This window comes from Cavia porcellus, unplaced genomic scaffold (genome assembly GCF_034190915.1).
Source record: "Cavia porcellus strain 051 isolate PalLab524CR breed Dunkin Hartley unplaced genomic scaffold, mCavPor4.1 scaffold_29, whole genome shotgun sequence".
NCBI lineage: Eukaryota > Metazoa > Chordata > Mammalia > Rodentia > Caviidae > Cavia > Cavia porcellus.
Window position 1 is genome coordinate 17,551,628 of NW_026947512.1, and position 16,376 is coordinate 17,568,003.

The 16,376-nt window shown below is 34.5% G+C and overlaps 1 protein-coding gene across 2 annotated transcripts in view; it reads right to left on the reverse strand.

The window, feature by feature from the left end:
• The window catches only part of Zp3r (zona pellucida 3 receptor), a 30,786-nt gene extending 14,506 nt beyond the window's left edge, over positions 1-16,280 (reverse strand). The window contains exons 1-8 of one of the 2 annotated variants that reach the window (XM_063239629.1): positions 16,183-16,280; positions 15,001-15,094; positions 13,900-14,079; positions 13,276-13,375; positions 8,562-8,647; positions 8,199-8,393; positions 7,317-7,499; positions 5,899-6,096 (exon numbers count right to left, since the gene is read on the reverse strand). In XM_063239629.1, coding sequence (XP_063095699.1) covers positions 5,899-6,096; positions 7,317-7,499; positions 8,199-8,393; positions 8,562-8,647; positions 13,276-13,375; positions 13,900-14,079; positions 15,001-15,082 — 1,024 coding nt within the window. In that variant the 5' untranslated portion in view covers positions 15,083-15,094; positions 16,183-16,280. 2 annotated transcript variants of the gene reach the window in all.
• Positions 16,281-16,376: the final 96 nt, after the last annotated feature.

Genomic DNA, 16,376 nt, shown 5'->3' on the forward strand with positions numbered 1-16,376 from the left:
TTTCTCACTTAGTAGTGAAAGATTCACTTACCAACCTTGTTGCAGGAATGAATGAAACTTGATCATTAAATGAGAAATATCTGATTACTATTCAAACAACTTAAAACGTTATTGCAATAATCAACAACTTTTTAGTAATTTGTTCTCATGGCATTTCTTCATAGGTTAATAGTTTATCAATAATTAATTGTCTAAATTTTAACATGGGACTCTTACAATTGCTCATTTTTGTTGTGTGTAATATGTATTGACAACTACTGTATCCCAAGTTAGTTGTATTACAATGTTTTATATCCTTTTAATGTTTTCCGTAAACAACTGAGATAGCATAACACATGGTCTGCTAAATTATCATAATTCTCTGTAGTCAAAGAGCCCCTGAGATGTGACACAAGCCACTTGATGGGACAGTCATACATGTACTATCAGTGCTTCAAGCCAGCAAGTACAATCAAATTCAAATCAAAACTGCCTAGGAGCACAACATAAAAATTATAGTCCTGTGGTGAATATGTTAAAGAAATTCAGCGAACTTCAAGAAAACACAGAGAAACAATTCAGTAATGTATCATGGAAACAGAAAGATTTAAATAAGTTTTTAAAACTCAGAATAAAACTCTGAAGCTGAAAAGTACAATAAGTGAAATGAAAAAATGCTATGGAAAAAATCAGTAGGAGATATAAAGCAGAAGAAATTTCAATTATATTAAATACAGACTATTTTAAAATATGCAGAGAATAAAAGAGAGAAGAAATGAAAATGAATGAACAGAGCTTACAGGCACCATGAGCAGCATCTAAAGAATAAATTCAAAAAGAATTTAAGAATGTCAAAGAGGTACAAGGTTTATTCAAAGAAATAATAAGACAAAGTACTCAAACTTAGAGAAGACTGCAGTAAGGTTAGTCAGATACAGTACAGCAAGGCCAATCAGATTCAACCCAACAAAGTCTAACCAAGATAAATTACAGTCAAGCTTTCAAATGTTGAATACAAAGCAAAGACTGTACAAACAGCAAGACAAAAGAAACAAATAACATATACGGGTACTCCAATTCACAGAGGGGTAGATTTATCAGTAGAAGTATCAATATCTGAAAAGCTAGGAGGGATTAGAGCATATACTCACAACCCTGAGAGAAAAACACTGCCAATCGAGAAATCTGTAGCAGCACAGTTGCACTTCAGAAATGAAGGAGAATAAAGATATTTCTAGATAAACAAAAGCCATGAGAATTTATCTCCAGTAAGTCTGTCTTACAATCAATATTAAAGAAACATGAAAAACTTTGAAAATTATAAAGATACAAAGAAGTTAAACAACATATTCTCAACAAGCAATAGATCCATAAAGAAATTAAAAAGAAAATTTTAAAAGTTCTTAAAAAAATGATAATGAAAACCTAACATACCAGAACTATAGGATATAATGAAAGCAGTTTTAAGGAGGATGTTTATAAAACTACTCTCCTCCATCAAAAAAGTAGAAATATCTCAAATAAACAACATATCATTGCATCTGTTTTAACTAGTAAAACAAAAACAAATGAATCCAAAATCAGAAAAAGATATATAGTAAATATCAGAGCCAAAATTAAATCAAAACTAGAAATTTTCAGACCTGAGAAAGAAGACTTAGTTTTCTAAAAAGATAAAATTGTCAAATACTTGGCTAGATTGACTAAGAAAAAAAGAGAAGATCCAATATATAAAAATCAGAAACAAGAGAAGACATAAAAATTAATACGACATAAACACAAAGTATCATTAGGGACTGTTATTAAAAAAAACTACCTGAAAAAAAGTTTGGCAAGCACAAGAAATGGAAAAATTTCTGGACATACATTCTGCCAAGATTAGAGCATGAAGAAATAGAAAAACTGAACAGAGCAATAATGAGTAGTGAGATTGATTTAGTAATGAATTTCTCATCAAAGAAAAGCCTAGAACCAAAGGGCTTCCCTGCAAATGTTTTAAAACATTTTTAAAAAGCTAATACCAATTCTTCTTAAATTACATGAAAAATGAAGTGGAGAGGATAATATAAGGATAATGTCATCTTGACACCAAAGCTAGTCAAAATAACAGCCACAGCAGCAACAAAGGAATTATAGGCCAATATCTGAAAAGAAGAGAAGTAAAAATCCTCAACAAAGTATTATCAAATCAAATCCAACAGTTCATTAGGATCATTCAATATTATCAGTTGTGACTCATCCCAAGGAGGCAAGAATGGTCCAACATATGCAAATTCATAAACAGAATATACACTTCATTAACAGAACAATACAAAAAATTATATGGTTATCTCAATTGATGAAAGAAGAGACAAAGTTTAACACCCTTTCATGATAAGGACTGTTGACTAAGTATAAAAGGAATGCACCTCAACCTACTCAAGTCCACATATAATAAACTCACAGCTAATATCATGCCAAATGGGGAAAATTTGAAGGTTCTCTCTGACATGTGGAAGAATAAGAAAATTATACCAACTTTCATCACTTTTATTCATTAGAAAACTGGAAATTCCAGCTAGAGAAAGAAAGAAAGAAAGAAAAGAAAGAAAGAAAGAAAGAAAGAAAGAAAGAAAGAAAGAAAGAAAGAATATATACAGAAAGGGGGAGTGATAAAGGGAAAGAGGAAGAAAAAAGGAAGAGAGGAAAGAAGGAAAGGCAAACATGCAAAATTTTCAGGAGAAAGTCAAAATGTTACTGTTTGTAGATGACATGATCTTATTTCCAGAAAATCTAAAACTTCCACCAAAAATAATGGAAATATTAAAAATATCAATAAAGTTATAGGGTCAACATAAACATAAAAATCAGTAGCATTTCTTAATACCAATGATCTGAAAAAGAAATCAAGAAAGCAATTTGATTCACAGCTATAAAATGTCTCAGAATAAATTAAACCAAGGAAAACTATAAAACATTGATAAAATACATTGAATAGGACAAAACAGTGAAAAGACATCTTGGATTCATGGATTAGAAGAATCAACATGGTTAAACTGTCCATGATACCCCAACATGACCTACAGGTTGAATGGAGTGTTAATGATTTTCTTCACAGAAACAGAATTCCTAAAATTGTTTGGAGTTCATGAAAGCAGCAGAATAACCAAAGAAATTTTTAGCAAAAATAAAACAAGGCAGAATATTACTTCAAAATATCAAATAAAGTTACAATAATAGACAATATGCCATTGGTGTAAAAAACTGACTCATAGATGCACAGAATAGAATAGGTAACTAATAAATTGATCCACATATTTATAGTCAACTGATTTTTAAAGAAAGCACTAAGGATATGTTGAGAGTCTTTCAGAAAGAATGTAAGCGATTGACACTATTTTTTTTCGTCTTGCCATACATAAAAATCAACTAAAAAATGTATCAAGATATAGATGTAAGATCTGAAACTATTAAATGAATGGAAAAAAATACAAAAAAATCGTAATAATGTTGGAACCGATAAGACACCAAAAGCACAGGCACTAAAACAAATGGGATTGCATTAGAATAAGAAGTTTCTACACAGAAAAAGTAGCAATGAGCAATTTACTGAATAGGAGGAAATATTTGCTAACTGTACCTCTGACTAGATATCAGTACCAACAAAAATAACAATTTAAAATGACCATCGGTCTAAAGAGACATTTCCCCAAAGACGACATCCAAATGGCCAATAAATGAAAGCAGCATATCAAAGAGACACATTTACCGCATGTCTAAGTTTATAACCTGGTATCCATCGACTAACAAATGGGTGAGAAAATATGCTGCACATACACAGTGGAACACATCACAGTCATAAAAACGGATGAAGTCCTGCAGTTTGCAGCAGTACAGATGAAAATGGACATCACTGTGTTAAATAAAGTAATCCAGACACTGGAAAGCAAATATCATGTAATATTACCCATACAAAATGCACAGAAGTTAAGGGAAGAATACTGGTGTCCCCGAAGTAAGAATAGGGATGAAGGAGAGATGAGCAAAGGCTGCGTACTTAGTTACAACTGGATAAGAAATAAGTTCTGCAGTGTTATTGTACACAGACACTAATGCCCACACACCATATATTTCAACAATAATAAAAGAACGGAATTTAATGTTTTTTCGCAAAGAAATGATAAATGTTTCAAGAGATACATGCATGGTTAAGACTGTCAGTTTGACTGAATTAAGAGACTCCTGGGTCATGATTGGATTGCAGAGGTGTATTCTCAGCAGGGGACTGATCTGTTGTCCATAGTTGAATGTGCTGAGCTGAGGATTTGCCTTGAAGAGTATGTTTCTCATCGGTGGTGTTCTCCTGTGGTCTTATTCCCTGTCACGATGAAGTGACAGCTTTGCTCTACCAAGCTCTTCTGCCATGATGTTTGTTCCTTAGAGCCAGCAAGCCATACATTGAACTCTCTGAACCCATGACTCAAATTAAGCCTCGTCTTTAAGTTCCAAGTGTCACATATTTTGTGCCAGCACTAGGAAGCTGACCAATACATCCTGGTTTGAACATTACATGTGTATGCATGCATTGAAATATCATATAGTACACCATAAATATGTATCATTTTACATATTAAAAAGAAAAGAAACCAAGGTAAAAAGTATACCAAGCACTGTTTGTTTCAGTTCCTATTACTTAACTTGCCTTTGAACATTTCTTCATTAGAAGTTTTTAAAATGAGATGTTGATTTTGCAGTGTTGGGCTATGTAGTTTACACTCACTTTCCTCTGACAACAATTAGAAAAACAAAATGGAGGAAAACCACAAAATATTAAGAAGCCAAGATTTTAATTCTCTTAGTTGTTCTTTTAGTGAGATATGTCTGGAGAATAGAACCATTTTTTCTAAGAAGGATGTATAAATTTCAGAGCTGCACTCTAAACCAAGACCTGACTAGTTATGTCAATACTGAAACCTTGAATGGTAATAACAACATAAAACAATAATAACAATACTAATAATAGTAAAATGGAATTTAAGACATAAAATTGAAACACAAAAAAAGCATATTGGTGAGGTAGAAATCAGCCAAGTTAAAGATTTCTAAAGGTTTACATTCCCTGGGAAGAAGCAAAGGTATGTCATAGCAGCAAAAAGGTAAAAAGTGTAGAAAATACAAACAAATATGAGTTGCAGATAGAAAAATTAAAAATCAAGCAAGCAAAATGAATAACAAGATAAAGAGGGAGAAAATATTATATACATAGAAGGTATGAATTCCAATATACTAACAATTATAATTAACTTCACAGATTAAATGCTCTAAACAAATCATGAAAATTTTAAAACAATTTAATATTATATTTACTCTTTTAAGACACATTTCAAATACAAAATTACTTAAAAGTTAAAATTTATTAGACTAAAGACAATAAACTATGCTAACACAAATTCAATAAGACTGTGACCTATATTAACATAAAAGTGGAAGCTAACCATAAAACAACTGTGATAATAGTCATTTCATAGTAAAGGTCTAATTCACCAGTGAAATATAGATTTCTAAACTTTTGTGCATCTAAAAATGACTCAAAATATGAAAAGAAAAAATGGTTTAAAATAAACTGAAAAGGTAACAAACTAATTCTTAGTGAAATGTCACTCTCTATTGTTATCAGTGCAAATAATCAATATAAATAAAGATTTAGATTGAAATAACACTGAAACAAATCAAATCTAATTGACAAACATGAAATATTGAAACCACACTTTCAAAATATGCATATTTTGAAACATACACTAAACATTCCAAAAATTTCTATACATAGCTCAAAGAATAGAGTCCCAGAACATTTCAAGGATTATGGTCAACATTTTAGACACAAACACATATACCCCACAACCACCACCACTATCCAAAAAAAAGTTTAAATTCTCTTACTTTCACACCCTTTGGAAATTGCCCACTTCAAATTTTCTTGACAAGTGACAGTCCGAGGCTCATTTGGAGTTGGTCGATAGCCTGTCTTGCAATCATATTTCAACAGTGAGCCAATCTCAAATATTTCTTGATTCTTTAGGCTAAGTACATTTCTCTCCCAGGAAATATAAGGGACTTCTGGTAAGTCAATACAACCGTCTGAACATAAGGAGATTGAGAAGGAGAAAGAAAACTGTCACTGGAGTTGGCAGAGCAAGCCATGTCACTGGTACACTAAAACGATATTATATCCATTCAGCAAGAAAGCAATGACAGAGACATCTGGGAACACCAAGAAGACTTGGCACCCTCACTGGCACATAGACTGCTGTGAAGCACTGCGCACCTGCGGCTCTGGGGAGGCTGCCATGAGGGACAGGGCACAATGCAGGCAGCAGATATTTTCAAGTGTGGGTCCAACCATATGACACCTTGCTTCTACCTCTCTGAAAGTAGCATGGCCCAACTTCAGGGCAGGCATTAGGAGCCCTGCTCCTGGACCATACTAACTCGCAGATCTCTTTGCCAAATGGGGAATTAAAATAAGAGACATCCCCCTTGACATTACTGCACTGTCACCACCTAGAACTGCAGAAGTGGTGCTGAGCAAAGCCCCTTGAAACATTTGCACGTTAGCCTTCAGTCTCGCATTTTTGTATACTTAATCACACACTAATGGTTCATGTAAAAATAAAGGGAGCACACATCGGTCAAGTCACCCGTGTATTAAACTTTGTCATTACACATTTAAATAATATCTAAATTCTTGTCAAGACAGAAGGACATAGATAAGCTACAACATGTTAGCTATGTGACCTTGTGATAGTTAATGTCTCTGTGTTTTTATCCTTGAAATCGATAGAGCAGCTATCTCTTAGATATGATGTAAATATTGAATGATTTAGTTAATATAAAACTTTTAGAACAGTGTTCAATGTATAGGAAGGTTTAAATAAAATTTTAGCAATAAGTATAATTAGGGTTAGGAGTGAGCTGTACATATTTATAACATCAGCTCATGGAACACCTTTGTACCAGTTAGAAAAAGGAGCTGTCTAAAAGGAATTTGACTTTTATCTTCCAACAAATGCTCATAATTTATGAGTTTTTGTTAAGATGAGGAACTTTTCCATTTGGCTATCTGAAAACTTTGTAACAAATATATAATCTACAAAATCAGCAAAATCACTGGTGTGACAAGTATATGATATACACAAAATCTTTCAAATAATGCTAAAAGTTTCTAACAAAAAACTGGGGGAAATGTCCATTTCATGTGCATGATTATTGGGATTACGGTGGCCCTGTATCTATGATCGACATAATTTAAATGTCACTGCTGGTGAAGCTATGGCAGCTCACTCACAGTCTATACTCACTGGGCTCGCAGGTGGGAATAGAAGGGTACCACTTGCTATTCGCTTCACAGTGGATTATACTGCTGCCCCTGAGGATGTAACCTTTCTTGCAACTAATCACAAGAGTGTCTTTGTAAGTGTAGTAGAATCCAAATCCAGAGAGAAATATCCCCTTTGGAATATGTGGCTGGCGACAGATGACTTCTAAAGAAGCATTGAAAAAGGCATTTGAGTATAAAAAGAAATGAAAATAAAGATACGACTATAAATGTTGGTATAGCCCCAAGGAAGACCTGATACAAATTTACCCCAAGTAGGCACAAAACAAACATTTTAGGCAGAGTCTGATATGTTCTTTCATTCCTTGGGTTTGGGTACTGAGGATACATTATATTGGCCATTATAGATAAAGTCCTCTAAGCTTGTCTTCAACAAAATCTGGCAAAGTCTAAACCTTGAATTCAGAAACACATAAGCCTCAAATGGTTATAATGACCATGACACAGATCACTGCCAGGTCAAAGAGTTTAAGAACCAGGAACTGATCTTCACTCTCTGCCCTGCTGAACTGATTGTGGAAGTTTTGACAGAGGTGTCAGAAGATCTAAACCGTCCTGGTTAACACTGACTAACATGCCCTGGGGAGATAACAATGCTAGCAGAGCACCAGGGAGGAGCTTTAAAATCATTTTTCTGTAAAAAACCACAGGAGATTTTGCTGTGGTTGTTATTACAGCATAACTTGTTATCCTAATTAATACAACATGCAGTAAGATGAATTGAACAAATGAATTACTTCTTGTTGCAAGGCTGAATTTGTGGTTACATCATTCCATTTATTCCGTAATATAACCTTTTTCTCTTAATAAAGGAGTACACTTCAAATGCATCAACATCACTTACTTTCACAGGTCGGAGGGTTTGAACTCCAGACACCTACTGTTTTATTCGCCACCAGACAGGAAATAGAGGCATTGCCTAAGAGTGAGTAGTTGGGGTCACAGACATAGGTGACCAAGGAGCCATATGTGTAGAGGTCTTCATCTGTACCGCTGTGTTTCCCATTGCTGATGTCTGGAGGGGAATCACATTTGACAACTGAAATGAAGAAGTGGACAGAAAAAAATCATCAACGAGGGCATCATCGCAGATCTAAAATTCCTGCAAATTCATGGGAAGGATCTGTAAGGCCATGGAGATACCCAGAAATAGTGTGTCTAATACAGTTTACGTGTATAATTATGACAGAAAAGAATCTTTACTTACTTACGCATTCTGGGAGAGGATCACTCCAGTCAACTGTTTTACCTTGGCTCTCACATTGACTAGTTGTTGAGCCAATTAGGCTATATCTGAAAGGGTAGATCAAACGTTTCAATGGAATTTATGTCATAATAAATGAATGCTCATGAAATTTTCAACAAATGGGATTTTTTCAGAGTTGTATTCATTTATTCATTTGTATGTGTTAGTTACACACACTTCATTTTGGCATATTTGTACACGCATACAGATACTTTAATCATTCCCCATTCCTCCTTCCTCTGAACCTGTCTCTTCTCCAGATCTCCTCCAGCTTCTCTAATAGACTCCTTTATAATTTTTTTTTTGTACTGGGAATGGAACTCACAACCTCATGCTTGCCAGGCAGGTGCTTATGCCACTGAGCTAAATCTCCAGCCCTTCTCTTCTACTTTTAGCTCATATTTCCTTACACAGGAAAACATGAACATTGATGCTCTGAGCCTGATTTCACTTGACATGATAATTTCCAGTTCCTCATATTTTTCTGGAAGTAACACAGTTTCACTTTTCTTTATTGCTGAATAATGTAATTGTGTGTATATACCATATTTGGTATATGTGTATGGTATATATAGGTATATACCATACCTATTTGTCTGTTGAGAATTGTGTTGCAAAAAAAATGAGTATTCATGTATCTCTAACTATTCTGACTTTAATTCTCCTAAGAATATACCAAAGAGTGGTATAGTTTAATCAAATTGTAGCTTATTTTTTGCATCCTTTATGATAGCTGTTTTGATCGGAGTAAGATGAAACCTCAATGCAGTTTTGACTTGCATTTGCCCAGTGGCTAAAGAAACTCAACAATTTCCCCTTATATTTATTGGACATTTGTACTTATTTTGTTTTATTTGACACTGGCAGTCGAACTGAGGACCTTGCACTTGCCAGGCAGGCGCTGTGCCACTGGGCTACATCCACTTCCCTGCACTTATTTTTTTAAAAATGATCAATTCATTTGCCCATCTAATAACTGGGCTACTTGAGAGCTTTTGATGATAATTTTTTAGTTCATTTCATATTTATATATTAGCTCTCTAATATCTAATATTGCTATTATTTTCTGTGCTATTGGAGTCTCATTTATTTGCGTGGGTCTATGAATTCAATTTTCCCTCATGTTTTCTTTTAGACATTTCAGGTATTATATTTAAGTTTTTGATCCATTTTGAGTTGTCTTTTGTGAAGGGTGAAAAGTAAAGGCCTAATTTCAATTTTCTATATGTGGATATCCAGTTTTTCCAATACTATATATTTAAAAGGCTGTCTTTTTTCCAATTTATATTTTTTGATGCTTTGTCAAGAATCAGATGACTGCAGTTACATAGACTTCTTTCTATACCCTCTATTCTATTGGTCTACATGTCTATTTTTGTGCCATATTTTTATGTTACTACAACATTGTAGTATATTTTGAAATAGAAAATCATCCCTCTTTGTCTTCTTCAATGTCTTTCTTCATTGTTCTTAATTTTTATTGGGGAGGTCATTCACCTCCTTAGTCATGTTTATCAGTAAGTACTATATTTTTTGCCCTGTTGTGATTGGTATTATTTTCTTGATTTATTTCTCAGAAGGGTAACTATTGGTATATATAAATGCTATTGATTTTTATGTTAATTTTGTATCCTACCACTTTGCTGAATTTAAATCAGATTCAAAATTATGGTGGAGTTTTAGCATCTTCTAGGTTAAGGGTCATGTCATCTGCACAGAGTAATAATGTAATTTCTTTCCTTATTTGTATCCCTTTTTTTCTCTTGGTCTGGCTGAAATTTGAAGTATAGAAATGATGAAAGTGGACATCCTTGTATCATTATTGATTTTAGAGGAAATATTTTCAATTTTTATACATTCTGTGAAATGTTGCTTGTGGGCTTGTCATACACAGCCTTAATTACATTGAGGTAAGATATAAATTCTATATCTCATTTCTTCAGGGTTTTATCATGAAGTAGTGCTAATTTTGCCCACAAATTTTTTCTACATCTATTGAAAGGTGACATTGTTTTATCTTTGATTTTAGATCATGTATTGCATTTATTGATTTAAGTACATTGAATTATCTTTCCACTGCTGGGATGAAGCCAACTTGATTATATTGTATGGTCCTTTTAATGTGTTTTTTGATTCTGTTTGCAAGAGTTTTGATGATTTTTGTCTGTTTATCAATGATATTGGTCTATTATTTTTTCATCAATATCAGAATTATGTTGGATTTGTGTAATGAGTTTGGAAGTGCTCTTTCCCTTTCTGTCAGAGAATAGCTTGAGGACAACTGCTGTTAATTCTTTTTTTAAAGACCTGGTAAAATTACGCAATCATCCAGTCTTGACTTTTCTTTGTTTGGAGATAATAATAAATATATAATATAAATATAAATAATAAATATATTTTATTACTACCTCAATATTATTGCTTAATATTATTGCTTAAATATTTTATGTACACTTGGTCAAGTTTGAGAGGTCACATGTATCTAGAAATTTATCAGCTTTTTCTAGATTTTTCAATTCATCATAATATAAACATTTAAAATAGTTACTAATAATCTAACAAATTTCAGTGATATAACAGGTAATACTGTCTTTCTTAGTGTCTATTATTTTGGGGCTTCTCTTTCTTTTGGTTAGTTTGGTAAGGTTTTTCAATCCTGTTTATCTCTCCAAATATCCAATTTTTCTTTCATTGATCCCTTGTATTGTACTTTTAGTCTCCATTGCGTTAAACTCAGATCTTATTTTTATTATTTCTTTCCTCCTGTGGGTTTGGAGTGTGTCTGAAGGGCACGGTGAGATTTCCCAAGCATTCTTCTCACTTTCTCTGCTTCCTAGTTGCCAGGAAGTGAGCATATTTGCTTCCCTACCATGATATTCTGCCTCTCCAAAGACCCAAAGCAATGAGACTAAGCAACCCTGACTGAAACCACAAGTCAAAGTAAGTTATTCTTTTTTTTAATTTTTGATCTCAGGTATTTTGCAACAGCAATGAGATATTAGTTCAATATTCATGAACACACACAAAATGAATGAACCCTTGGAATGTGAAGATCAAAGATCACAAATATGTATTTGTGTTAGTTCTGGCTGCTATAATAGAATGTGAAAGACAGCGTAGGTTAAACAATAGAAATGTCATCCTCATAGTTAAGTGACTGCAAAGTTTGTGCGAATGGTACCAGATGGTTGGGTTCTTGTGCAGGATTTCTTCTTGGTTTTCAAATGGTTAATCTTCTGTCGTAACCTCATAGGTACAGAAAATGGGCTTCTTTAAAAGTAAGGAAATCCTTCATAAGGGCCTCATTCTTATGACTAGTGAATCCCTAAAGAGTCTCACCTCCAAATATAATCACATGGCAAATTAAAACACAAGTTTTGGGAACACAAACAACAATCAGTTGTAGAAGATCAAGTGGACAGCTCTCCCTGAATGCAGAACTATTATCTCTGCGTTAATCAACCTGGGCCCTGTCTCCATGTACTGATATGTACAGAGTTGGCTAAGCTATTTCCTTCTCCCTTCAGTTGGCTTTAAGCGATGCAAATAAGGCTGGTTGAGGATATATAATCTTTGTGGCCAACTGATAGTGTCCTGTGTCCTCACATCGTGTTCCTCATAAACAGCTGAACACAGTGGAATGACAGAGCCATATATCTCCAGGAATGCCAACCAGGTACAAGCTTCAGTTTAAGAGGCTATGACTTCCCAGCACACAAAAGCTTGTCAGAAACTAAAGCATTCATTCAAATGCTACCTCGATTGAGTTATGCAAACTGGTCTTTCTGCATGCTGTCCTCTCTGCATTTTACAGAGGTGCTTGCTCTCCACCTGGCCAGCTCAGCTCATATTGCTCACATAATTCCTGCCAATCTCTTCATCCTTCATCCTTCAATCAATCCCATCTTCACGAGATAATAAACTATGGGGGAAGTTTTGAATCAAGGCCTTTGTTCTGAGTATTCGCACCTGGATTGGACTCAGGACCTTTTGACTGCCTGTAACTTTAACTTCTTAGTGTTTTTATTCTTGCCATGGGTTGCACTGAAGGTGTTACACTGGAATTAACTTGCCAATAATTCAGCACAAAATTAGCACTACTTCATGATAAAACCCTGAAGGATTCCAATAATATTTCAATGAGATTACAAATATAAACTTTCTGGACCACAAAGAGGACAAAATAAGGGATTACAATCTTAGAAGGAATTATTATTGAGATTACAATATTGGGTTTACAATATTCAGTCATTGTAATTTTGTCAAGAGATTAAAAAAGTGAAAGTAAAAAATGCAAAACAATTTATGCTGTCAGATATCTAGTATGTAAAAAAAATCAATACTGATAAAAAATATTGGTGCTCATTTGTGTTGACTTCAGTCTCCTTAGAGGATACATCAGAAACTATTAAAAGTTACTTCCTGTCAGAAGGCAGAGAAGAACTGCATAAATGCAGTTCAGAAGAAATGAGAATTTGTTTTTGAGACACCATTTCTATAACCTGGTAAGTTGCCCAGAACAAACTCACATTCGCAGTCCTCTTAGAGTGCTCAGACAAAAGGCTCCCATGAGCTACCACGCCTGGATACAGTTTTGTTCTTGAAACATACAAATGTATTAACCCCATGCAAAAATTAACTACAAAAATAATCTTCTAGTTTTCTTTCTACTCACCCCTTTGAACAGCTGAATTCTATGGTTGAACCAAAGAGCAGATCAGTTATAATTTCTACTTTCCCGTTGGCTAACTCTCCTGGGTTTCTGCATCGCTTCTCTGAAGGAAAATTGAACTGATGATTAGTGGCTACCAGTACACACAACACACAACACTGGAAAAAAAAAGTCTGGTTAATTAACTTTCAGATAGATTCTGAGATATTTTTCAATATACTCATTTAATTTTTAGTATAAGGAGAAATAAAAAGTATAACCCATTTTCTGATATGGTTTTAAAAAGTGAAAAACTGTATCTAATTTCATTTGTTTAATTAAGCTGCTGTGATGATACAGGATGTAGTATATTGACCAGTAATTCACGTAGGTTTGTATCCTCAAAAATGTACATCTTTAGTCACAAAACATAGATCAAAAAAGGAACTAGATTACTGCCTTTGTGTTAGAAAAAAATAGTGTAATGGTGTATGCCCAGTTTTCTTTTTCTAAATATTGTAGGTGACATTAATTTTAAAGACTATTTGCTCAAAGATTATAATATGAATTAAGGAATTTACTAAGTTCTTATGACACTTTTCTGAGGAAAGTAAGGCACAATTGAGAAGAATAAATATTGACAGTTACTGGCACAAAAGACATTGTAGATCCATGATCCATTAATATCACAAATGACGTGACTTGAATTGACTCTCCAGTAGCCGCGGTGGCAGTTGTATTTCAGAGCAGTTCCAGTTCTGAAGTTTGTCTCATAAGACTGTATGACTGGAGAAGCAAATGGCAAGATGGGTGGAGGACCACAGTCACCTGAACACACAAGGGACAAGAACAGCTGAGAGTTACTTTCCAGACAGCATCTCAATACTTACGTAGTAAGATGTTCAGAGCAGTGACCATGGTTCTCTTTATCATGACTTCTTTGGTCCAAAAGTTTAATGAGCACAGTAAGTGATCAATAATGTGTACTTTTTGCTTACTGATAATAACTAATTTTTAAAGGCAAAGACAATTCCATCCATCTTTCCTTGACTAGGTGATAATTCATCAAAAATTGGTGGAGAGATATTAATTTCTTATTCTTTCAGATCGCTCACTTCTGCTTTCCTACTCACAATACAGTCATTTATGCCGTGCAATGTTCTACTACCTCTTCCCTCAGTAAAAATACATCTTTCATTAGCAATAGCATTATATAAGATTAATTGTATCTAGATTTTGAAAAGAGAAGAAATTATCTCAATTATGTTTCCTGGGATTTTTTGCACTTCCATTATATTGCCTACTCAAACATAAACATGTTTCTCAAAAGCATCACAATATGTAGAATATAGCAAACCCCCAAAATAAAAATTCAAGTCTACTTCTCCAGCAAGACACAAACTTTTAAATTCCCTTTCAGAGGCCCCAGCAGAGTTATCTCCATCTGTCTTACATCCTGACCCATCAGCAAAGATGGTTTTGCATTGTCAGGGTCACAGATAATATATTTATTTCACATCATGATTTCTTTGCAGTTAGATCATTTGAGGTCCCTTGAAAAGAAATTCTAAAAGACAGGATCAAGTGTATCTATCAATCTTTTTAAAGGCTTATACCACATTTCCTTAAATTCCTCGTTGTCAAGGACATGCAAAATGTGAAAGGTAGATATTTGTTAGACATCTCTTACAGAAAAGTGTTCAGTGAATCCATTATGAAATGAAACCCCAGCTCCCTTCCATAACTCACCAAGAACAGGAGCCAACAGCACAGCCATCAAAGTAATCTGGAGCAGAGCTGGAGCAGACACTGCCTGCAGCCTAGGGAACATTCTTCTTATCCCCTGTATGGAAAAAAGTCCTCACAAATTATAACTTTAGTTCAGAAATATCAAAAACCCAAAGTGATATATGAAAGTAATGAAATGCATGGTTCCACCTTTGACTCTAAACCCTAAGATATACTAAAATGATTTTTACTATCATCTGCCCTTGTTTATACAAGCTGTCAGCACAAATCCACTGATGGCCAAAGAGTCTTCTTACTACCCTCATGAAGCTGTTAGTGCCCACTTTGCGCAGGATGTTGAGACAGAAGCTTGAGGCTCCTCTCACTGGGCACGCAGAGGCTCACCTCATTTACTGAGCAAGAGCTCAAGTCAGACTCAACTTTTTTAAACTTCTGTGCTGCTGATTGTGACTTCATAAAGTCTCCAAAGAGAAATGGCATGATTTTTACTCAATGTAAGCTTTAAAAATTAGTTCTTCTTAGGGGGGCTGGGGATTTATCTCAGTGGCACAAGTGCCTGCCTGGTAAGTGAGGGGTCACGAATTCAATCCCCAATAGCAAAAAAAAAAAAAATTGTAAAAGATAATTAGTTCTTCTGGATGCCACTTTTTGTGTTCCAATTCACTCAGTTTGTCTCTCTCACTCACTGTTTCCTTTTCTCCCTCCCTTGCTCTCTGTCTCTCTCTTTTTCTCTGTCTCTCTGTCTCTCTGTCTCTCTCTCTCTCTCTCTCTCTCTCTCTCTCTCTCTCTCTCTCTCTCTCTCTCTGTCTCTCTCTCTGCACTAGAAACCTGGTTTTCCTTCCCAGGCCTACTCTCAGAAATTGAAAGTGGATGAGAACATCAACCAAAACACTTACATTTCAAGATCAGTAAAAATAATAAAATTCTAACCTAATATATGACCTATCTCACTGGTAAATACTGTTAGCTCCCCATTCATAATTGTTCAACAAGTAATATAGACTTTCGTGTCACATAACTCATTTTCTTTCTACTATTACTATAACAACAATTCTGAAATTTTATCTAATGAGTCCATATTTGAATCTCTCCTTCCCCCTTCTTCATGTTTTGAATTCTGTGCTCTTCAAAGTGACAACCGCTTTCCCGAAAGTCGTCTGAGTACTTCCATATATCACCAACCTGCAGGTATCTGAACAAGAAGTGGAAGACTCTGTAGCGTTGCCTTGGTTTTGAAGTGCCTTTTATCTCTGGAATTCCTAGCCCCTCCCTAGAACAGTATTTGCTGGAGCATTCTATCCTGCCAGGGAAATGCTCTATGGCAAACCCCAAGTTCCAGCAATGGGATTGGTAGCTGTATGGTTGGGCAAAGATGA